This window comes from Helicoverpa armigera, chromosome 25 (assembly GCF_030705265.1).
Source record: "Helicoverpa armigera isolate CAAS_96S chromosome 25, ASM3070526v1, whole genome shotgun sequence".
Lineage (NCBI taxonomy): Eukaryota > Metazoa > Arthropoda > Insecta > Lepidoptera > Noctuidae > Helicoverpa > Helicoverpa armigera.
Genome location: NC_087144.1, coordinates 4088464 through 4114142, shown reverse-complemented (window position 1 = coordinate 4114142; position 25679 = coordinate 4088464). Strand labels below are relative to the sequence as shown.

The 25679-nt window shown below is 37.0% G+C and overlaps 1 protein-coding gene and 1 long non-coding RNA gene across 3 annotated transcripts in view; one reads left to right on the top strand and one right to left on the bottom strand.

Moving 5' to 3' along the window:
- Positions 1-19617, top strand: part of LOC110377623 (uncharacterized protein) — a 29234-nt gene extending 9617 nt beyond the window's left edge. For both annotated transcript variants that reach the window (XM_049845970.2, XM_049845969.2), the window contains exons 2-7: positions 11768-11906; positions 14745-14839; positions 15659-15823; positions 16260-16453; positions 18603-18806; positions 19210-19617. In XM_049845970.2, coding sequence (XP_049701927.2) covers positions 11768-11906; positions 14745-14839; positions 15659-15823; positions 16260-16453; positions 18603-18806; positions 19210-19410 — 998 coding nt within the window. In that variant the 3' untranslated portion in view covers positions 19411-19617. The remainder of the gene's footprint in view (positions 1-11767; positions 11907-14744; positions 14840-15658; positions 15824-16259; positions 16454-18602; positions 18807-19209) is intronic.
- On the bottom strand, positions 39-1354 carry LOC135118706 (uncharacterized). Its single transcript, XR_010277721.1, has 2 exons — positions 584-1354; positions 39-470 (listed from the first exon to the last, which is right to left on the bottom strand). It is a non-coding gene; the product is annotated as an uncharacterized LOC135118706 (long non-coding RNA).
- Positions 19618-25679: the final 6062 nt, after the last annotated feature.

Sequence of the window (25679 nt, the reverse complement as noted above, 5' to 3'; positions counted from 1 at the left end):
GTAATCGCGTTCCATTCTAGGCGCAGGTAGCGTTTCAATTCTTTTCTGTTGTTAATTGTGTGGCGCCTAACTCGACGCTTTAATAAACCCCATAAATGTTCTATGGGGTTCAGATCTGGCGACTGGGCAGGCCAGTCAAGAAGCTCTATGCTATTTTCCCGAAACCATGTCATAGTGCGGGCAAATTTGTGGCAAGGCGCGTTATCCTGCTGGAATTGATCACTATCCATGTTCGTGTCACCGAAAAGTTTCGTGAATGAAGGCAGCAACGCAGTTTCTAGCACATTTATGTACTTAGAAGAGCCCATGCGGCCCTCACACACGAACAATTCGCCAACTCCAGAATCGGTCTTGCAACCCCAGACCATTATACTGCCGCCGCCGTGTTTTACGGTTGGGACCACACACTCTGGCTTAAATTCTTCGCCCACCCAGCGACGCACAAAGGTCACAACAGGTGTACCAAAAATCTGCAATAAAGAGAAAAATATTGAGTTCCGGAAATAAAAAGAACTTCCTCTATGCGTTTAAAATTTAAACAATTTTGTATTATTTTGTGAGGGCATTACATTTACTTACTCACCTCAAAGTTTCATTCGTCTGACCACACAACATTTGACCAATCTTCAGCGGTGAAAGTTCGGTGTTGTAAGGCCCATTTGTACCGAGCTTTTTTGTTGCTCTCGGAGAGCCATGGCTTCTTCCTAGCTTTACAGCCTTTCAGACCAGCTTCCTGAAGCCTTCTACAAGTAGTTCGAGCAGAAATTGTTTTCTTCATTTGTTCTGAAAACTCAGCAGCGAGCTCTGAAGATGTTTTTTTCCTATTTCTTAATGACTCTCTCAGTAACTGACGATCCTGACGGCCTATGGTGATGCGTTTGCGCCAGGTTCTCGGTCTATTTTGATGCGATCCGGTATCAGAGAATCGCTGAATAGCATAATGCACGGATCGGCGCGAACATTTCACAGTTTTGGAAATCTCTACTTGTGATTTCCCTTGCTCATGCAGAAGCTGTATCTGCACTCGTTATTCTAAAGAAAGTTCGTTTCGTTTTGGCATATCGCAACTATAACACTTAAATCTTTGAAATAAAATACCAAAGGCGCACTAGATCACTGGATATTGTTACGACGAGCGATGGTAGCGAACTAAAAAATGAATTCAAAAATTGTAAAAGACACATTTTTTTGCACCCAGGTGTTTTATTGTCAGCTGCGGCATAAGTGATTGTTTTAAAATCTTTGTAGATAACCGATAAAAGAATACTTCAACGATAGATTCGGGTTTCTCCCATAATTACCGTTATCTAGCGAAATTTGTAAGGTGCTCAATACTTTTGGCCAAGGCTGTATGTAGTTCAGTGAATTTCCTCATAGGTAGGTACTCGTGCTTGTTATGAAATTAGCTAAGACCGCAATACATTGTTCCGCTAACAACAACCTTATTTTATTGAATATTGTTAACTAAAAAATATTGTGAGAAATTACAAAAGTAATGTGACGTTCTTACCTGCTTACGATTCTGTAATTTTGCGCAATAATTTCAAAAATGAATCATTCTTCATCCGAATTCCGAACGAAACCATTTTTTTTACTTATTTTAAATAAAACCTCTAGGAATAAACTGGTTGGCCAACGTTATTGACAATTTACGTAGATTAATGCGGACCTGTCCCGAGCTGATGCTGGTAACCATAATATTAGGGTCCAAGTAGAAATATGTCCCTGGCAGGTGTACCTAGGCCGGTTACCTGTCGTTTGGCGGCCATTTTTTCCACATTTTATGCAATTTATCGTCGACTATGCGTCGGTAGGATGCGCGCGCACGAACGGGTTGAGTGATACGCAGTTCGCGCCATTTTTTTTGTCTATGACATTTAGTTTAACGGTCTTGCAGCTATGTGGTAATTACCGTAATTTTATTCTCATCTATCGAGTTATTAGTTTTATTACTGGCGTTTTTATTTTCATAAATATTGTTGAAAAAGTTAATCGGATTTTTTTTAAGTCGAGTCTAGCTTATATTTTTTATCTACAGATTTATGCACGTTTATGCACACAAATGATAATGTTATTTCTAGAATATACTATTGCATTGATTGTTCCCCAATTTATTTTAATTTTCCTATTCGGATAGAAACAAGAAGAAATTACTTAATTAAACGCGTTACATCATACATACTATTTAAATGAAAATTATCTCATGCCTAAGATCATATGTCACTGTAAACTCAATCTAAGTATGTAATATAATAAAATCGGTATATCTGAGTATCCGTCAATTCGTACATGGAAAAAAAATTACATTTTTTTAAGGAAATTGAATTTCAATACCAACGTTTCTCCTCTCATTGTTGTTGAAAAAAGTTACGGTTTTTAAGTATCCGAGTTCCGTCTAAAAAGGTCAAAAAGTTTTTGATAAACGCAAAATTTAGGTATGTGTCTAATTTATTAACTAAACAATAAAACAGCACGTTTACTAAACAATATAACACACGTGTTTCTAAAGTAATTCACATAAATATTGAAATGTTACATAAATGTATAAATTAAAGAAACTGTGTCAATAGTTTACTAAGTCAGCGAATCTTTCGCGTACTGCTAACTTTAGCTTGATACGCGTAAGAATATAAACACTTATTGTGTGTACATATAGCGAGCAAACCTAAGTTTCACTAAGTAAACCTAAGTTTGTAGTTAAAATATGACACACGATTATGAAAAAAAAACTTATTACTCAGTCGCGTAAGAATTGAGCAGAACATTGAAGTGCGAGAAAACTACAACTGAATTGTGCTGTACAATAATAAAGTAGGATGCACTAGGGGGCTACCTACCTAAATATTTCCAAAACGTCGTTATAAATAATGTTACTTTTTCATAACAATTGTAACGTTAACACAATGTTCATACAGTTAACACAAATGGGTAATTTCTGAACATAAATCAATCGTTAGGGCAAAAAAATCCGATTCCAATTCATTATAGAGAAAATGTCCCTTACGTTATTCCATATTACTAGTATCGATATGGTTATCGTCCGACTGTCTTTCTTCCTATGTCTGGTGCAACTGAAAATTACAAGAACTTCAACTGTTCTACATCTGATAAATTACACCCTTAACGGCTGTCAATTAAAACGTGCACCTGGTATAATTCTCGATATAAAAACTAGTGCTCTGATTATATCTTGATTTATAAGTAACGATTACTGCTTCTAGTTTATAATTATAAAGTCGCAGAAACCTCTCGACGGAAAATTAAGTTCTCTTGATCCCTCTGCAAAGTAAGACGACGTCTTCATTCGCTCGATAGATGTGCCAACAAGGACTGTGGGATGGTCCGAAAGGATAGCCGAATCATTGAACTTTAGGGGCAAATCTGTGAACACATTGATTGGGAAACCCAGATAGGTTTTAGCTTACACTATCTGCTCTTTTCTTGTGTCAATTGTGTCCAAGTATCTTTATGGACTTTTGCATTATCTATACCCACTAATATATAAACCCGAAAAGTTTGTTTGTTTGCTTGAATGTGCTAACCTCAGAAGCGACAAGTCGGATTTTAAAATTTCTTCAGCTTTAGATGCCGTTTTGCGAAGAAGGCTTATAGGGTGCTTTATATCCAGGTGCGCTTAGTAGCGGCTAAAACCGCTGGTAGAAGTTCATTCATAAATTCTACAGCAAAATATCGGTCATTTCATCAAAACTCTGTCAAGATGTAGCCTTGTTTAACGGTCTGATAAATGAATGCCGTACACTCACCTTGTTTATTTTGAAAACAAAGAAAACCACCGTTACAGGTCATTTCTTACGTTTTTGAGTCATGCGCATGAATTAAATTTAATTAAAGCCTAGTTAATTTATTTTTAGGTTAAACGGTTTCTTCTACAATAGTAGAAATGTATATTTTATGAATAGATGTCAACTTTTTGAGGCAAGTTCTTTGCGAATTTGGATCCCTTTTGGCACATAAGTGCAGCCAAAGACTGCACTAGTGCAAAGAACACTCCAGTAACTTACACCGCTAATCCGAAGTCTTGTCACAAAAAACACAAAAACAATCCAGAGCCTGAATGGGCGATAACCAGTAGGTAATAAGATAAAAGTAAATAAAACTACTTGATATCGTACTGCCGTTATCTTTCGCATTGAAACTCTCTTGTGTTCTTGAACTTGTTCGTGAAAACAATTTGGCCACTTTCAATGACACGCGAGACGAATTAGCTTAATAATAGTTGTTATCGCTCGTTATTTCTATGTTGATACTGTTTCATTTGGTATGAGAAGAAAAAATTACTTAAATTCCAAAGTTATAAGTGGGTGACCTCCTTGATGGCTTCTTGTGGGTCTCTGAATTGGACTAGAGGGTGTTCTAAACGGGTAATTCAGTTGAGGTTACGAAATAATTTGAAAGAGTAATAAGAATAAACAATATGGATTTGAGTTACCATGATGCTGGTACATAAACGGCTCCAGAATCTAGAAGAAATATGGGTAGTTTTTAGTCAGTAAAACTTTGACACCGTTCCACTGGCGGATTGCCGTCACATTGGGATATGAGAGTGAAGGAATAGTGAGTGCACCTGTGTCTGCGCAAATGCTCGTGCACTATAATATGTCCTGCGCAACTGGCTAATCTCCTTAGGCAGTCGTATCCGACATCAGTCTGGACTCCATTATATTTAGTGTTCTGTATATTCTTTGTTAGTTTATGCGTCGTGACCGAAATATGTCTAGAGGGCATTTACCAAGATTGTTTATACTTAAGTGTATTTATTATAGGCTTTCAATAAATAACTTGTTGATTCATAAAGTTATTATCAATCTTAACACAATCTTGGTTCTGTACTTACTTGTTTATTAAAAAGGCGTAATGACTTTTTAAATATCAGTAGGACTGTTTATTAATATGTATTCAGATTCAATTACTTGTGTTATCTCCGTAAAAACGTGAAAGTTTATTTCAATTATATACATGTAAGTAGTAAAACATGTTGTTGCCGTGACAACTAGTTTCATATAAAATAGTTAAATTCACAATAAGAGCTTAACGAGTCTTTCAGAATAAACGGCTCTGCCATAGTTTCTTTAAATCGGCCAGGCTCCCGCTGTGGTTGCAGCGTTTGCAGGCTTTTACTGATTAAAGGCCACCATATTCTGGCTTTTACCCTTCGTGTACCAGCCTGGGCCGCGGTAACTCTTTCGAAAAATCTCGCAGTCCCGACCACTTACACTTTTTGAGTCTTCATTAGCATTCGAGATTCTAGCAGCAGCCACTGGCTGACCAGACCTTGTTATGCACAGGTTGTCTCTCTCATTAGGCTCATACTTAATTACTACCTGATCAGCTCTTCAATCCCTAAGGGCTATTTCGCACTGTCGACTAGTCGGCGGCGACTCAGTCCCTCGGCGACCGAGACATAGGCAACAACTGGCGACCAAGTGCGTAACCTTATTTAAAACAATGAAAGTCACAGTCGTTGGCGACTCGGTCACCAGCTAGACTAGTCGACGGTGCATACAGGCCCTAAGTTTCCATGGAAATACAGTGTTTATAAATAGCTTATCTTTTACAGTCCTCGAGATACCTATATCAATGTTTACAACTGTCTGCTGTTTTTCAGTTACAGCCAGTGAGTCAATATTTTGATGAGATACTGATTACAGGGGTTTATATTGATCTTAACCTTTATTAGAAATTTTGAGTTTGTGTTATAGTATGCTATTTACTGCTCTTAGTTGAACTCTGTGTCAGTTATTTTTAGAAAATGAATGTTTAGAGGACATTTCAATTTACAGACAAAATAGCCTAACCTAACCCTAATTTAATGCATTAATTGTCCGATCGACGATTTGACCAATAGGCGGCAAGTATACCGCTGGTTATGGTTTGGTTATCGTTATAGTTAAATGGTGCAACCGGGTCTTACCGTCAGTTGCAAAGAGCTCCATTAAAGTTAAAGCTTCATTAAATCTATTGCTGACACTTTACTATCTTGTTGACAAAGAAAGAGTCAGCAATAGATTTAATGAAGTTTTAACTTTAATAAAGCTTTGTGCAACTAACGGTTAGTGATTTATTTGAAAAACCTTACAGTTATTTTAATGAAACTTTTTCACAAACACAGTGGCATTTACCTGCTAATTTTAACTTTTAGTTACCACAACTTTGGCACGGAAAGCTCCAGAATTAGCTTTCTGCAATTTTGTTATTGCTTGCTACATTTACTTATGTGTCAAGGGTGCCTTTACAATAATGAAAAGTATTAAATAATAACTTATTTTTAAAATACGGCTGGTCATCGACATTGCCCTTATTATTTTTATTAAGTAGTTTATTATGATAAAAACTAGTTGAGCTTAAAATGTACCGAAGCGTGAAAGGTTACCAGTCTAGACAAAGTTCGTGCGCACTTATTACATCGGCGGATGTTGAATTGTATTAATTAATTGTTTTTGTTATTAAAATAGTATTTATAACGAATGTTTTGTAAAAAAATATGGTTCCTGAAGTCGAAACAAAAGCATGCTGTATAGAAAAATATAACTTTGTTGCTGCTGAAACTACTTGTTTAAAAAGGTTGGCGGTTTATTTCACCTAAAGGTTTTTCTATTTAAATCTAATTAAATAAAAAAATCATCGCAATGTACACAGCGATCCATCGATAAAATAAATCGGCTTTTCCATTTCAGAGTTCTACGATTGCCAGACACATATCTATATAGCAGTCAAACTTATAAAACACTTTTCAGGTTAAAAATACTGCGAAATTATAATCTTATTTCGTTCTTAGTTTGTTTTTTAAACGCTTTCTTGGTTATTACATGATCTATGAAATTATGTAACTTAACATTAGTTAGTTGAAAACCTATCTATGTATTAATAATAATTATCTAGCTAGTCCCTCATTAAAACTTGCTCAGACTGTCCTAATAGATTAAAGAGTTGAAAGCTTATCAACAAGATACCAATTACCACGCTAGTTAGACACGTGATATTAAAATGATCATTTCGTAATAGCTTCCGAGTTACTCAATCAGAAAGATAAATATAATTTATAAAAAAAAAAACTGAGCTGAAAAGATTTAGAAAAAGTTATCTCGATGATTTGATGAGCATGACAACAAGTAGGTTCGAAGAAAAAAATACCTATGTTCCAAAAAGGGGACATTTTGGAAGTCGGTAATTCTTTTTATTTATCTACTGTAAAGGGTCTATAAATATAGCTTTCGAGGTTTATGGTACTCGTAAAATATTTAGGCCCAAGTTCAGCGACGGCATAAAAGTCAGTTTTTCTTAAAACGACTGTTAACTTTGAATTTTGAACGTGAAAATTATAGTCAGTTGTTTTAAGAAAAGACAATCGTTTATGTTGTTAGTGAAAATGGACCTTTTAACTGACTCAATGTACATCAAAGTTCACAATAGGCTATATAGGTACTGAACAAAGTTCTCGGCCTACTTGTAAGATAATTTCTGAGATAAATGTACGCCCAGACAGGATCCAGACGAGTATTTTAGGTTATCGGAATAATAACTAATAATTTAATAATAGTGTCTACTAGTCATTGAGTTAATAGCCTAATACATATGTCAATTATGATTTCGGCCATTATTTTAAGGCAAATATCGAACTGATCATGAAAAAGCTTTTGTCGTAAGTTTGGTGAAAAATAAATATTCAGATATAAAAAAGAGTACAAAACTAAAATTCAGGGCACTAGCCGATTCGCTAATTTAGAGCAAATTAAATTGAAAATTTAAACTACATATTTTAGTGACAAAAAAAACGTTAAGTATGAAATCTCACATTAATATATGATAAGTAAAAGATGATGAAAACACAAAACATGTAGTAAATTCTGAAATTGTTGCAACATCATCTAAAAATAAATAGGAAATCAATATTTTCACAATAACAATAATAACTAACACAAAACAATATCACAGATAAGCAATAGTTAACATAGATATACTAACTACTTGCTTGTTAGTTTATTTATTATCTGTGCGAGTGCATATTATGCAACATCGAGTGCATATGTAAGTAAGACTGTTTGCTTCCAACTTCCGACGAATCACAGGTCAAGGCTTTGTATTATCGATTGACTTGGTTCGCTAATTAGCGCCGGGTTTAGCAGAATTACGGCTGAATACTGAAACTCCATACAATTTTAAAGATGTCTCAAACTTTTTTCTGTCTTTGTTATGCTTATCTATGCAAATTGCTGTGGTAGAAGCATTTAAGAAAGGCTTAAAGTACCTATCGTTTGAGTGTTTGGTTGTAAGGCCAATTGATTGATATAACGGCTTTGAAAGACTAATAATACATGTTTGATCCATTTTTTTATAAGACAAGCATTATCCTGAAGTTGTGCCCACACTGGATCCTCGGGTTTCCTCAGATCGGGTTCGATATTCGGATTTTCCATTTAAAAATGATGAGCACCTGATTTGAGCTTACATTTATGACTGGAAACAAAAAAAAATATGAAAAAGAAACGTTGTTGACTAATAGAATAAACATTTACTTTGACGCATGCAAAACGAACGGTTTCTCGATTACAGAACAGTGTGATCATGCCTGAGGATACATCGTAAATCCTAAATTGCATCTTGTTTGTTTCTGTATAGACTAAACAAGATTGCTTTATAGTTGTTAACATAATGCGTCAGAGGCTAGACTATCGTACGAGACTCCATTATTGTTTTAACTGATTCATACATACATTATGTATTTTAACTTATATAACAAGTTATGGCTCCTGTTCACGTAGTCCCAGGTCATCTCCACGTCAGCATCAGTCTATTGATGATTGCGTTTTGCGTCATGGTAGGACTTTTACGTCGCTGTAGGATTTATTTGATTTTCCTATCTATTAACTGATTTCCCGTGGTTTCAGTCGCTTCTTTACGAAGCTGGTTAAAAAGTTTTTCCTAAGTGTTTTCGCTTCCAAGCTTCACTCTGCCGGGCCTGTCGTATTAATTTTTAGTTCCATTTGCACGGCAGTGATACCTCCTGTAAGAATGCGAGTAAAACTACAAAAACAGCTTCTTCATATTTAAGTTGTCCAAAATTAAAATAAGGCCAATATCACACTCACCGGTTCACGATTATATCTTTCAATCGGAACATGCGCCGTGCATCCGCAAGAAACGTGGGATCTAAATCAAACACTCTAAAATTACGAGTATAAACATTATTTCTTTGTTCCACAGTTTTTTGGCAACTGTGAAATGCAATAAATTCTTTTCACTTTTAATTTAATGCGGTAGTCGACCTCAAAATTTTAACGGAATGCAGGACCAAAATGTGTATAAACGAAAATAAATTAAGTGCCATTTTTAGTTGATGTGACAATATTAAGTATGGGTGTTAATTATTTCAGCACAATTTAAAAATAAAGCATAATAAACTTAACTGACTGAAGATTTAATTTATATCGCAACAATGACACAAAAAAAATTTCAGGAACTGCAGATCTGATTTGTACAAATCTTTCAGTGTTAGATAGCCCATTTATCGAGAAAGACTGTAAGCCTACTTTTGGTCCTGGTATGCAAAGAATCTTCGATTAAAATTACAGCAAGTCGCGTCCCTAGTAACAATTTGCTCTCATGCACATTATGCATATACATGGTGGTCAGAACACGCAAAAAATAAATTACAATAACATCAAGTACCTGGTTTATAGTTTTACTCCATTAAACATGGTCATGGCTTAACTGCTGTAGATTAAAGTGATAATATACAAGTGTACAGATCTACCATCAGGTACTGTTTATTGCTATTTTATTTCAATAGAGCAAATCAAATAGTGCATTTTTTTTTCGGTGGTAAAATGCATCCTCTCATGTATCGATTGCTAGCTGTTCCCTGTGGTTTCACCCACATTCCGGGTGAACCATTATCCATCCAGGCTTCTGCTAGAATATGTCTGGGAATTTTGTTGTAAATAAATCTTTAATGTTTGCTGTGGGAAAATGCATAAAAATGCACCAAAGCAACCTTATAAATGCACAACATGTAAGTCTTCAGTTGTGCGTTGGAAAATCTTTTGATAAAACGGTGGGCCGGTTTTCCGAAGCCACGATACTTCTTAACTTCATACTTTATGTTTCCTCCATTGATTGATAAAGGGTGATAAAAAAAATAATTAAGAATGCTTTGCACCTGTACATATAACTCACCTAATCTGTCTTTATCAATGAAGCTCCTTTACAAGAAAGAGGACTTTAGCCAATGGACCAATGGCTACCGGGGTTATTTGCAAAACTGCATTATATTATACATTACAAAATGCAACTGCATCAAACATCGATAAAGTTCTTTAGTTCTTCAACACCAACGCAATAAGTTCGACAACCTTGAAATAAATCATCAATCACTAACACAAACATATTGAATAATCATTTATTAGGAAATCTTACTAATTGAGTAATTGCTAACCATAGATAACGCAGCCATTAACTGAAAGGCGGGAATCGGTGCGCGACGCATGCGCGGTGCGTGTTCTTGGGTCACCGTGCCAATAGTGCACTACAAACACTGCATCTATTTTCAACCTTATGTTTATTGAAATAAAGTACAGTTTGCTATACACTCTCAGCCTCCAGCAGACGTTTCATAGACGGCGATAACACCCGGATGTCCCGCCATGATTGTTTTAAAAAAAATAATGTCGTTTATTTAGTGTTGCGCTCCATATCTCGTATCCTGTTGATATTGATGGCATCGATTCTATTCGTGTATCGAGTTCATTGTCGCTGATAAATGAAATGAATTTTGTTTTGGACTTTGAATCGAATACTTTTTTATCTGTACTCTCTGGTAATGTGGTTTTTTTCCCTAAGGGTTACATACCTACCCATTTGCGGGATTGTTAGAAAGTGTTACCGCGGTCCTGTTACTTAAAGGGCTTAAGAAAAAACATGGTGGGTTTTTGTCAGTTCCTAACACTGCACCCACAGCGGGAAGGGTCTTTTGATGACTTCTTTTATTATTTTTTCTTTTTGTTATTTATATACAAATATTTAGTATTCAATCCAAACTATAATTAAACCGAAACGCCCGAGGGATGCCCATTCATTGAGCTTTATATCGACGCTGAGTTTTAAAACAAAATGCGTTGTAGATAAAATTAGCTTCAAATTCCACAAAGTATGTTAAAAATAGCTGCAATTACGGTGAACAATACAATAATAGCCAAAGATAATATCTGAACAAATTGCTTGGGGATAAATTACTTACTGGAAATTACGGCGATAATCGAATAAGACAGGGTCTTGCTTGAACTTATGTGATAGATAATCTAGCATTTGTTTGTGGTTATTTGCCAATAATTCGTTATCTCAACAAATTCTGAAGGCTTTATGGCATAAAGCAAGGGTGGTTAAAGGTTTCACGGAGTCAATTTGTCTTATTTAGAAGAGGCGGCGAATTACGAAACCTTTTAGGCATCCACATAGTCTTTGGGGATAACAATATTCAACGGCTATCGGCAATCCTGTAATCCTGTAATAAAGCGACCATGTAGTAGATACTTACATAATAGTTACATAGTTTACAAAGCGATGTCAAACTGCGATGGCAGACAAAATTTTATATGCTTGGTGGTCCAAAAGGTCCAACAAAACCAACAAAACTAGATTCCTCATGCCTAGAGCCACTCAAAGATACGCCACGTAAATTCCGCGATTTTTGTCGATTCGGACCACTCGATATTTACTTACCTTCTTAACCGAACTCTTTCCTTATTTCCAGTGGAATACGTGGACGCGGAGTACAGTCTATGGCTGACATGGTTCCTGATGCCGGTGATCGTGACCTTCCTGCTGCCGGCGGTGATCATCGTGCTTATTTACATCAGCGTCATCATCTTCCATCTATACAGGCTTTACAGGTGAGTTAGTAAAGAATAGAGGTATGACGGGTGGTTGTTCAACAAGAGATATACCGGTCCCAATATTCTATCTATCTGTTCATTTACTTACAACAGATAGAATTGGGATTAGTCTAAAGCTCAAGAGAGCTTTCTCGTAGCTCACTTCGCGGCAATTAGACTGCCGTGCATTATCTATTCCGACGGCAGTGTCTATTCGGGCATTATCGGTCGAGACGGTAGTTTCCTATCACCTGCCGTGCCTTACATGTATCCATCTGACTACATAATAGACAAAATTGCAAATGGTAGTTAGCCGAAAAAGCCTGTAGTTTAAAAGTGATGGAAATATTTTATCAATATTAAAAATCTTCGCCTTTCAATGCTTCCCCCCTTTTTCTGGCTTTGCCAATTACCTAACAGCGAAAAGATCGATTACCTTTATACTTCATCCAAGCTCTGCTAAAGCCATGAATTTTCTAGAGCAACAAATTGCCATTTAAATACTGAAAATCAAGCAATGTCCGCAACAACCCTATTCGATTCTGAAATCTTAACAACTGTAAAGTTATCACGGAGCAGAGGTCTCGAGGCAACAGCGAATGCTTTGTATCAAAAAAACATTATTTAAACAAACAGTGATGATCACAAAATTGCTGCATGTCCACTGTAGTAATTAAAAACACTGATAATGTACGCTTACCTTCAATAAACAGTGGTGTTGTTGACACACCTATGACTTTTAGCTTTATCTTTGAGAAACGAAAGATCCGCTTTTGAAGACCCTCACTTTCAAAAATATGTTGTGGTAGGTATATGTATATGTAAATGTGTTTGGGAAAGCGTTTTATGCAGGTCTAAAAAAATTTATATTAGAGATGGGTGGGAAGGACCATTTAAATATAATTATAATTTTGTAATAAGCTACTGATAAACTCAACTTCTTTGAGCTGTGCCCTATAGGGTCCATATTGTTTGAAGATTGTAAAATGTACCTCTGTATAACATAAGAAATGCTGATAAAGAATTGAGTACTTTGTAAGATAGGAGATAATAAAAGACTTAAAAATATAGGTATAGACGATATATGTATACATTTTACTCTAGTTCTATTTATAAGCATTAAAATCTTTATTTACATAGTTATATACATAGATATTTACAACACAAAAAAAAACTACATACACTATATCTAAAAGGCGTCAAAAAATTCATCCCCATCGCTGTCAACTGGGAGCGTACCCAAGAGGCTGGCAGCATTACCTCGTTGGATGGCCATGCTGATCCTTTGTCCGAGGTAATAGCCAGCCTTTTGGTCACGAGAAGCGTCAACCAGCCGCCTAGACAGGTCTTTAAATAGGGTGTGCGCATTCGGAGCATTAAAATTAGTTTATTTATAGCACACAAAAAGAACAATGTCATGGAAAAAATCTTAAAACATGTAGGTAAGATTATATTTATAATACATAATATTCAAGTTATCGAGACCGCACTCAAGGCCAGTCCAATTTTGGACGAACAAGTTTTTATCGAGGTCCAGCAAAAACGCTACAAATCTCATGATGAAGCCAGTGTTGCCATTAATTCAAGGGCAAAGTCATTATTTAGACAGCCTCCGTGTAGGTCGTTACCCGGTGAAATTCTGATGAGGTGCATATGAAATGTAAATTGCTATGGGGCTGCAAAAAGGATCGTTATCGAATTTTAAAAGTGAGTGGGAATATTAATGAAGGATTGAACTGGAACTTTCTCATGATCAGAGACTAGTAAAAAAAAAAAGATACTTTTTGTGCTCTGGTATTTCTGATCATCACCAAAATTAAATGATCTTAGTCGGAAACCTCACGTTTGGCGTCTTAGTTTTGGCAAATAACAATAAAATTAAAAAATATTTCAGGTATTTCAATCATATTCTGAAATTTTTTCCCACAATTAATTCATTCATGACACACAAAAATCTTTGAAACACGGTTACAACCAAAAAAAAATCCGCGCCCATTTCCACAGGTTGCCGACCCGACACAAATACATTATGACCTGCGTAGTGCCTACCTAAAAATAATTAGGTGGCATTAATTAAAATTAATATCTCGATAAACACGACTTTTACCAGATAATTGTGTAATACCGCAGACAATTGCCAGACGGTTTACTTAGATAGCTGTAATGATGTCCAATTATTTATTTTTTTTATATATTTTATCTGTTGGGACAGTTATTGGTAAACTTTGTACGGGGCGTACCGATCGATGTTACACGCGTTGCGAATGTGATCGGAACTTTTTCTTCGACTTTAGACTTTAAACGCCCACTTGTGCCTGAGTAAATAAAGCATACGACAGATATTTAATTTAATTAAACTTACCCTTACGATTGAAATGGATACATGGGAATCATCCAAATGGTGGCTAGTTTTCTTCTGTTCTAGCGAAGTGGTTCCTCAGGACATTGGAAAAACTGTAGGAAATAGCTAGTGCTTAATATTAGAACAAAACACATTACGTCCCGCGAGAAACTTTATACGGCCAAATACCAGGTTATGGCCTACTTTATGACATTTCTGAAAAGCCACAAAGCGGTTTATGTCCTGTCTGGGTAAATTAAGCGAGACTCATTGCACAGCAGTTATGTCACTGCCCACTAGAGCAACGAGTATTTTTGCTGACTAGCTCTTGCTCTCATTCTCAATCGCATCCAAGGGGGTTTTTGACAACTAAGATACCTGGATAGAAATTAAACTCAAAATCGTTTTGGTTACATTCATATGCATTTAGAAGCGCTTATTTTAACATTACAAATAGACCCTTCAGTTTTATTTATTTGTGTAGATTTGTATAGAGATGTATTTATTGTTAACAGGATGAAGGTGGTGGATGGGGTGCAACCTGATTGGAAGCACGCAGCACGACTCGCTGTGTGTGCGCTTTGGGACGCGCAAGGCTGGCTGTGGCATGGTAAGTGTACTGTCAAAGATAAACACTGATACTGACATAAAACACTCTAACGCAGGCAAAACGTTTCCATTTATCAGGGTCTCTTCAAATTGGAAGTTTTGTGTCGCTGCGAAACCGCAAGTTTTGTATAAAAACAAATGTATGTCCTTGCGCCGGACGACAAATGCGACAAGAAACACACAATTTGAAAATACACAACTTGGAAGGCGAAATGGCTTCATTTTAAAATTTGTCTATTTTTTTACTACCTAGGTATTATAGTGAATTTATCGCCTTTAATGGTTCTTGGCTACCATCAAACAACAGGAACACTCTAAATTAAAGCGGCCAACTTTCCGAAAACTGAATGCGGGACTTAACCTTTCGTGAAAAAAAGGGGGGGGGGGACATTGAAAAATGATCGGACGGAACTGATAAAATAAAAACCGTAAGCAAAAAGCTATAATTTAACCTATCAATATCGTGTCACAGCATGCACTAATGTCTAATTTTCAAAATCAAAACAATTCCATTACGCGTGCGCCCCAGTAGAAAGAAAGAGAACGAGATTATATTATAGGTAGGTAATCTGTGTTCCTGCACTGTTGAGCGTGCGCGCAGGTGGGTGTGGTGTAGAAGTGTGGTAGAAAAATAGGGATGCGGGACATGCGGGACGCATACAGCGTTTTGCGGGACTATTTTACTATTAATTTCAAAGCGGGATTTCGTCAAGCATTGCGGGACGGTCCCGCAGAATGCGGGACGGTTGGCCGCCTTACTCTAAATCTTTATACTAGTAGACCATATATATCATGTATGTTTATTTATCCTTGTCCCCAGGTTACGACATCCAAGGTCTGGAGAATATTCCGGACGGGCCGTTCCTAGTGATCTGCTACCACGGAGCTCTGCCCATAGATATGTACTACTTCGTCGCACGCATGCTGCTCTTCAAGAGGCGGCATATACATACTGTTGCTGATCGGTTCATGTTTAAGATTCCTGGTTAGTATACAGGCTCAAATTTTTTCAGGTGGTTCTACTAAAAAAGGATCCAAGCTATTCTTATTTACAATTAGGTAGAGACAAACTTTTTTTTAAAAGATCGTAAGATTTTAAAGATCGTAATGCCACTTAGGTATTGAAATAGAGGAAATCCAAATATACAAATCGAATATTCCGTTTAGTTTAAAAGTTTAGCATTTTCAAGATTTTTCGCAGGGATAAAAGATTTAAGATTGCCGACAATTCTGATTGACGTGGGTTAATGCTATATGCCAACGATTTCTATGAATATGAGCTCTGGCTGCTGGACTCGAAATGCCATTCTTTAACTATAAATCTATCATGAACTTTCTTTAACCCACCATAATTTCTGCAGCCTCTCTCCAATCCATTTACAACCTTAACACAACACCAATAAAGTCCAATTCCCTTCCAGGTTGGGCGACCCTTCTAGAAGGCCTATGCGTGATCCCGGGCACAGTACAAACCTGTGCCTCAGTGCTGCGCAGTGGCAATCCTCTGGCCATCTCCCCTGGTGGGGTGTATGAGGCGCAGTTCGGAGATCACTACTACAGGCTCAACTGGAGGAATAGGATCGGGTTCGCTAAAGTCGCTCAGGAAGCTAAAGTGGTGAGTGTATATTGTGTAATCCTTCGCTTTAGTGCTGTATAGTGGCAATCCTCTAGCGATCTCCCCTGGTGGGGTATATGAGGCGCAGTTCGGAGACCTCTACTACAGGCTTAATTGGAGGAACAGGATCGGCTTGACTAAAGTCGCTCAGGAAGCTAAAGTGGTAAGTGTTATTTGATATATGTATTGGTTATACATTTTACTTCTCTGGTTGCTAGAAGGAGATAGGTCCTCCCTAGAACATTCTTCGTCATCATATAAAGATAGGTCAGAGTTTTGGATTTGATATAGGCATGAACATTTATCTCTGGTTACGGGAAGTAGTTTTCCTGAAACGCGGCAAGAACCGGGAGAAAAACCTGTTCTTACGAGATAGACCTGGTTCTTACACCAAAATTCCAAAAATATAATAGTTGTTTGTATGCAAAAATATTTTATTCTTGAAATGGACATAGTCTAACCTCTCCCATATAACCATTTTTGCGAACTATAACGTAACCGTTTCGACACTTAGTGTCGACACTGATCTATCTCGAAACATAATCTCGTCGACGTTCCGTGTTAGCGCCGTCGCTGCAACTAAAAATGGGGAAGATCTCGACACAATAAACAAGTAACATTTGGTTTCTAATTTACGTCGCCGTGTCGTAACATTGTTACCATATTTTAACCAGAGTTCGCACTAATCATTCAATCATTCATTCGTTCGATCAATTTCGTTGGCTCGTGCGTGAGTGACACGACGAAATAATACAAAATCCCAAAATGATGGTTGAAGTATGATAATGATAATGAAGTAAACAAAGTTTTAGTTTTCATTAATTAAAATGGTTAATAATGCTCAAATCTTATTGGGAAAAAAAGTTTACTGTGTAATTTCTTTGAATATGTTGATATTTCCAACGCGCCACCGTAATATCATGTTTTAATAATTCTGGCGAAAGAAAAACTTTTGTTAAAATAAAATAAAAATATAAAATGATGCACATCGAGTGCTCAAAAGCTTCCCTTTAAATACAATATCAAATATTTTAATCCTAATACAAATTATTTTAGCAAGATTTACTCATAAAATTGCTAAATAATGAACTATGAAAAAACATTTTTGATGTTTGTTATGAAAAATATGCTCGTCGCAACTAGTCACAAAGTTACGATAATGTGTCGACACGTGTCGACATGTTACGGTAACTTGTTACAAAATTACTAGATTTTTAAGATGGTTTCTCTTAACATTTGGTTACAGTGTTTTCCAAAGTTTTTATCAAGATGCCTTTTTGCATTGTTCTAACCAAAGAAGGCTCATCAGAATTAATATCGCTTGAATCGAGTACTTGGGTTAAAGACGAAGACATCTTGTTTTGGCCGAGAAAAAGAAAAAACAGCGATTTGGAGCTCGAAAGTTGAAACTTTACCAATAAGCTCCTCGGTACGAAATTCCGTACTGTTTTCCTGTAAATGGCCTAGAAAAGAATAAGAGTTGAGTTCAATAAAATGGGTATCCGTCAATTTGCCCTACCAACAATGCAACATCATGAAAAAAATATTATTATAATAAAAAAAACCTACATGTACTCGTACGAGTACAATATTTTGGGGCGTAGGTACTTATTTCTTTAACTCTTCTGTAAAAAGTTGAAGTCCATCGGAATTTACGTAAGGTTTTTGGTCGTTTACTCATTTTACATTTCATTAAATGGTTGATAACGGCAGAAAACATAGACAGTTTGAGAATAACTGGCTCTCGTCATGTTTTTATATATGCAAGTTAGTGTCAAAGTGTTCTGGAACATCGACTACACCATGTTACTACCCAATTACAACACAATTGTGTCAACATTGCACACTGGTTACAAACCAAACGCAAAGTTTCTAAAATGTGTGGTTACCAATTAAGCTGTAAAGTATCGACACAGCGACCACACAAAGTTACTGAATCTAGTTTCCGTCACATTTTTACTGAACCGTTACAACACATAAAAGCTAATCCCTACACAGTCACGTTGTGTCGTACCTGTTACGAAACTGTTGCGACTTGTTACATCTTTATCATATCTGCGACCAAAAATGGCTGTATGGGCTATTTACTGCATATGTGACGCAAAATATAAGAAACACCTAAGTACTAAACCCCCTCTTTTGTTCACAGCCCATAATCCCAATGTTCACTCAGAACGTTCGAGAAGCTTTCCGCACGGTAGGCTGGCTGCGAGGAGTCTGGCTAAAGATATACGCCACCTTCCGCATGCCCCTAGCGCCGGTGTACGGTGGCTTCCCAGTCAAGTTGGTCACACATCTCGGACCGCCGATACCGTATGACCCTGACCTGACTCCGGAGCAATTGCAGTTGAAGGTAATTTTTGTTATTTTGTTGGTTTTTGTTGTGAATTTTAGCATCTGCCTTTTTGCAACTATGTTGATGTTGGTTTCCAGTCTTACTGGATGCACCTGGGTCCCTATGTTTTACATAGAAGTTTTGCTTATCTGACCTCTTCAACCTATTTACCCAGGTAGAAAACCAGTATTAACAAGGGATATCGGGTTGCCCAGGTAACTGAGTTGAGGAGGTCAGATAGGCAGTCGCTCCACGTATATCAACTAAAAAAGTTGTAAAAAAGGTAGATGCGGACATACTTTCATAAAAGATAAGCGAAAGACATAACCCATCTTAGCAGTCGGGTTTTTTTTTTCTCTCCCTTCTTCTTTATATCTTTAGCGTATTTTCAGAAACCTTCATAAAATCCCTATATTTTCAGGTGGGCCGTGCAATCGAGGAGTTAGTGGAAGAACACCAAAGGATCCCTGGCAGTATACTCCAGGCTCTCATAGAGAGGGTCCACTACGTACCCAAGAGGAGAAAGCCCCTCCCTCCTGGCACCAACGGGAAATGTCAAAATGGAGCCCTCAAGCCAAATGACAGTGACAAGAGTGAAAGTGCTAAGTCAAAAGTATCGTAAACTCTGCAGTGAAACAGTGAAGGATTTTATATAATACTTATATAATTTTTAATTAAATTAAATGGCGTTAAAAAAGAGATTTGGCTGTTTAGAAATTTTGGTACAACTTTTTTTTTTCGTGGCGGCCATGTTTTTTTTCGTTGCTCTATTGCATGTGCACTTATTTGTATAGGCTGGATTTTTGCTGTATTTGAGATATACTGATATCACTATTCACAATTTTAAAATTAGAATTTAAAAAAGAAGGTCCAAACAAATAAGTTCAGTACCTCATGCATTTACTTAAAAAACAAAAACGAACTTCAATCGTCACACCATTAATATTAATTTTAAATAATCCGCCATTTTTAATGTATAGTGTACGTTAGTCAGGCCCTGCGTTAAATACACTCTTTTGCCAAAAATGCGGGCACCTATGCGAAATCTGTGTTTTAAGGACTTTACGTGTATTTCAAAGGGTTTTAATGATTGTAGTATGTTTCTAGCATTAAAAGGGTTAGCCAAGCATGCGTGATAGTGTATTCTAAATTTGAATTTTGTACAATTGCTAAGAAATTGGTTAAACCTTGTTTTGGCCTAATTGCTGGCAGAAAGTTCGTCGGTGTTTGGAAAAGTTTTTGAAGTGATTTTCAGAAAACCGATAATGCAGTTTTAATTAATGATTAATATACCTTTTTGTTAGATCAAAACATTTTTGAAAAACTATGCGTATTTGATAAAATTTTCACCTGCTCTAAATGGGCTACACTGATGATTGATGGCAATGTTAAGAGTTTCGGTATTTTAGTGTAAAGCGTTCTACTGTTTAGATATTGTACCCACGTGTTTTAAAATATCGCTTTTACATAATTAAACACTATTTAGAGGAGTATCAGTACATTGAGCTGCGACAAAACCAATTTAAAGTAAGCAGTGCCGATCACAAATCGTCCCCTATCAGACTTTGACTTTTAAAAAATGCCAAATTTTGTGATAAATGTTAAAATTAACCACATGAAAAATGATGAGGATTGTTTAAGCTATCTAAAAAGTCTAATTATTGCCGAGTTGAAGCTCTTGACAACTCCATAGGTATCGGGTTACTAAACGATGATTTAGCAGAAAGGGAGTCAATAATTCAAAAGTATTGACCAAACGTATGTTTCTTAAAAAATGAGCAGATAGCCAATTATTGTTATGATTTAAGCGGGAAAGTGCTGTAGATGCTAGAAAATCTCGGTGCAGGCCAGTTTATTTAATAAAATGTCAGTGAAATGAAAACGCGCTATTCGAACGCTCAGACTCATAGATCTTCGGAGGTCTACGGAGTTTCCCGAGAGACGAGGTTGTTTGAAAATCAGTGATTACGAGACCTTAAGACCTCGTGCTCACAGTCTATGCGCTATTTTCGGTATTTTGTAGAATTTCAAGACTTTTAAAAATGTCAAAGTCTGATAGGAGACGAGTTGTGATCGGCACTGCTTACTTTAAATTGGTTTTGTCGCAGCCCAATGTACTGATACTCCTCTAAATAGTGTTTAATTATGTAAAAGCGATATTTTAAAACACGTGGGTACAATATCTAAACAGTAGAACGCTTTACACTAAAATACCGAAACTCTTAACATTGCCATCAATCATCAGTGTAGCCCATTTAGAGCAGGTGAAAATTTTATCAAATACTCATAGTTTTTCAAAAATGTTTTGATCTAACAATAAGGTATATTAATCATTAATTAAAACTGCATTATCAGTTTTCTGAAAATCACTTCAAAAACTTTTCCAAACACCGACGAACTTTCTGCCAGCAATTAGGCCAACAAAAGGTTTAACCAATTTCTGAGCAATTGTACAAAATTCAAATTTAGAATACACTCTCACGCATGCTTTGCTAACCCTTTTGATGCTAGAAACATACTACAATCATTAAAACCCTTTGAAATACACGTAAAGTCCTTAAAACTCAGATTTCGCATAGGTGCCCGCTTTTTTTGCAAAAGAGTTTATAAATATCAAGTGGGGGTGCTAATACTCGATTTAGTTATGTTAATGCTAACCTGTACATAGTGGCTTGTGATGGCCCATGATAAAACCTCATTTGAGTGTCAAGAACAGGCGAGAAACCGGTGAGCGGAACTGTGACGTTCGAAAATGTGTCTTCTGGTCTACTCAAATGTGTGTGGTGGGTTAGTTCTTATTACTGCATATTGCTCAATTATAGATATTTTTTCTAGATCAAAGGTTTGATTGGTTGATTTTTAAGTACCTACTACGGCAGTACGTAGATACGGTTATATGGTGAAAATGGGCGGGAAAAAGATTGACCATCGTAAGCCATTGTGTATAACTTATGGTTAGATTTTAAGTTTTGTGACCGCATTTAAAAAGGTTATATTTACTTCTATCGGCGACGACATTTGATTTTAGTGTAGAATTATTATTTTTAATTGTAAAATTTTTTGAACATTTTTGTGTCCAATCAAAAAGAAATTATGAATGCATTCCTTTTTAGCTTTTATAATTTTTATCGAATTTAAATTTCGCGAATTTGTAATACTTTTCACATATCAGAACTACTTATAGTTACTTAAATTGTGATAAAATAAGAAATTGGGATTCCAAATTATTGAAAAATTTCGAAAATTTGGTCCGTAGTAATGTTATTCTGTCTCTTTTTGTCATTATAGTGATAGAAAGAGAGGTGTATAAATACGTATAAATAGCAATAAAAATATATTTGTTAGCTTTTTGAACGCTTAATTTGAGTCATGAAATGACTGCAATTTTTATGTTGTTAAAAAAATCTGCAGTCTACTTTATTTAATTAAAATAATGTTAGATGTAATTGAGCATTTTATTTAGTTATCTATGGTAGTAAATAGCTATTATTTTTTGAATGTAGGTTTCTTATTAACTACTCATACCTAATAATTATTATTTTCATTTTTTCTCCGCGTTCAAATGGTTAACAACAGAATTGTATTACAATTTAATAAATCGATCATGAATAACAGAGATACAAAATAGCATTTTTAGAATAGTACAGTAAAAAAATAATGGAATTATGTATTTATTAGATTTTAGTCACAAATCGGTTGGAATGGAGTTAGAGATAACGTACTAGGTAGACATTTTTATTCATAACTCATTTTATACATATAGCAGTTTCACCCGCGGCCCCTGGGAACTACTTCCCGCACATGGATATAAAACGTAACTATAATATGCTATCGAGTAATCCTAGCATGAAAAAGTACGAACAAATGTATAGACACCCACAGGAGGTTAGGATCCGATTATTTTGTTTTCGGTTCCATTGTCATTTATTTTCCATTGTTTGTAATGTAGCATTGAAAATAACTTACGCCATCTAAGAGTGTTTTACGCTATTTATTTTTTAATTCGCATCTCTTTGTCTAGTACGTTATCCATATTAGATTAATTTAGTGAGATTTTCGAACGAATGAATGTCTTTTTTATAAGTCTGAAAAATGTGTCATTGGTTACTTTGGCTGCAAATATTATAGTTTAGTGTATTTAGTATATTTCTGAAGCATTGGCAAGAGGTGTGCTCGAATATAATTCTTACTTAGGAAAGTAAATTCAACCAAAAGTACTTTTTAAGTTGGTTATGACTGGAGATCAATGCTAAAACCATTTGGTTGTTTTCAAAAATGCTTGCAATGTGAAGTCCTTGTGTCATTATGTAAGTAAATAAAAAAATACAGTGATTATTATATATTTTTTTAAACGCTGATTTGATTTTGTCGGTCTTCAGAAATAACCAAACCAAAAGATTCTTGGTGGTAACTAGGCAATAACATGAAGTGGTTTGGTAATGGAATTCTATAGGCAAAATGTTAACACTATATTATATAACTAGCTTCTGCCCGCGACTTCGTACGCGGATCCTGTCCCTTATGCCAGCGACTACGGGGTCAGCAAAATCAAAGATCTGAATCGTCTGATATTGAATTTTAAGGGCCCGTTGACTTGAAAACAACGGAATACGCATTAGAAACGTTCCATATATTTAATTTTTGAACAAAACGCTGAGAACTGAACCGCAATAGACGCGACCATAGGGATAAAAGTAGTGATTCTAATTAGTCCGCATTTAAGTTGTGTGTGGCAAAAATATTACACGTATTATTACGTAAAAAAAAACATTAAATAGATGAAAAAGTCGTAGTGACTTAGTGGAAGTCGTGGTGGTTTTATGGGTAGAGAACCAATCTATCAAGTATGAGCGTGCGTCTTTGATTCCAGGTCTGGCAAGTACCTGCCAATGCAACTTTTCTAAGTTCGTATGTAGGTACTTTCTACGTATATTTTGGATACCAATGACCGTTATTTGGAAGGCATGTTAAACTGTAGGTTCCGGCTGTCATTGAACATTCTTGGCAGTCGTTATGGGTACCAGTAAGTCTGACCAGTTTTACCAAGGGGTGTGGGGTTGAGCGGGTAACCGGGTCGTGGAGGTCAGATAGGCAGTCGCTCCTTGTAAAACACTGGTACTCAGTTGCATCGTGACTGGAAGTCGACTCTAACATAATTGGGACAAAGGCTCTTGAGATACCTCTCGCGTCCGGCCCTGGTTCAAGCCATGGTCCGGGGCAAGAGGGAATGGGATGCCGTCGCCTCCTTCTGCGAAGCAGTCATGCTCGAGAAGGAGGCGGCGGAACGTCAGAGAGTTCGCACCTCTCATCCCGGCCGCCGCGCTGGAGCAGGTAGACACCACGGGCGCCGGGTGTCGCGAGACGACTCCCGGCCACCGTAGGCGTGGGTCTGTGGGCGGTGAGTTCGGGTGGCTCATCGCTCATGTCTGTTTTTAGACAACAGACCCGTGTCGGCGGCGCGCGTTGTTCCACGCGCTCCTCAAAGATGTCAGCAACCCAGCGGGGCCAGCAGGGCCAAGGCCTGCCGGGGCTGCGGGTTGTTCGAAAGAGGTACCGTGGCCCTAGCACATAAGAAGGCCTACGACGGAACACGACGGCTTTTAGTCAGTAAGAGTCTGACACTCCCTCACCGCTGCTAACCCACAGCGGGAGGGGTCATTTGATGATTTTTTACGTCGTTAAAAAAAAAAAAGGACATCTGAGGCTGATGACGGGGAGTAGCTACCCCGCGGTGCTATATATACTGAGTTCTCCAGGGAGAGTATACTGTCCCCCATCTCCGGCCGGTCGGAGTGAACTATGACGGGGGTAGGTCTCACGCCTCTGGCTTGGCTTGGCCGTCCAGAGTGGAGTCGCTAGAGCAGGGTAGTAGCCCTGCTCGGAGGATAGGTGCCTCGTGGTAAGTGACCCACAGGGAGCGCGTAATCTGCGTTTAAAATCCGCCGAGGTATTCTCACACTTCAGCCGCTCATGTCCCTGTTGCCCTCTTGTTGCTATTCAGTGACTGATTCCCGAGGGCCCAGTAAGTGTGCTGGCGAAGTCTCCACCTGCAATTTTTACATGTATCTATCACATTGTCATCGGCAGGTGCCATAGTTCCCGTAGTTTCCCCATTCCTAGTCCATTAGCATCCCATCACAATAGCCCAAGTAGTTTTCATCCACAGTTAGCAATGGTATAGCACAGAACCGGGGATTGTCTTTTTTTTTAACGACGTCCACCGGGGATTGTCCTTGGGTTCATTTCTATAGTGTATAAAGGGATAATCGTCGGTTTTGTGTCACCATACCTAATTCATAACATTCGTTTCTATACATTTCAAGTGTAGTATTGCTCTTGAAGTTCCACATCAGGTGTTCCAGATGTTCGATGTATATGTATACGTCAATAGAGAGTGCTTATTAGATTGAACCACTTTTGCTAAAACGTCATATCTTTATATGCTATAGTATAGCTGAGCTCCTGGGGTTCCACATCAGGTGTTTTACATCTTCAATTTGTATAAGTCAACAGAGAGTGCTTATCAGATTGAACAACTTTTGCTAAAACGTCACACCTCTATATGCTATAGTCTAGCTGGGCCCCTGGAGTTCCACATCAGGTGTTTTAGATCTTCAATTTGTATAAGTCAATAGAAAGTGCTTATCAAGTTGAACAACTTTTGCTAAAACGTCATACCTGTATATGGTACAGAGAAGCTGGGCTCTTGGGGTTCCACATCAGGTGTTCCAGATCTTCAAATTTATTATCTCAGCTGAAAATGCTCATCACATGAAACAATTTTTGCTATGGCACCATTTTTGTATCTCTTATAATTTTGTTGGTCTGTTGGTGTTCTGCATCAGGTCTTCAAGTTTCGAAGATAAATTATAGCCTATATGTTGACCAGGC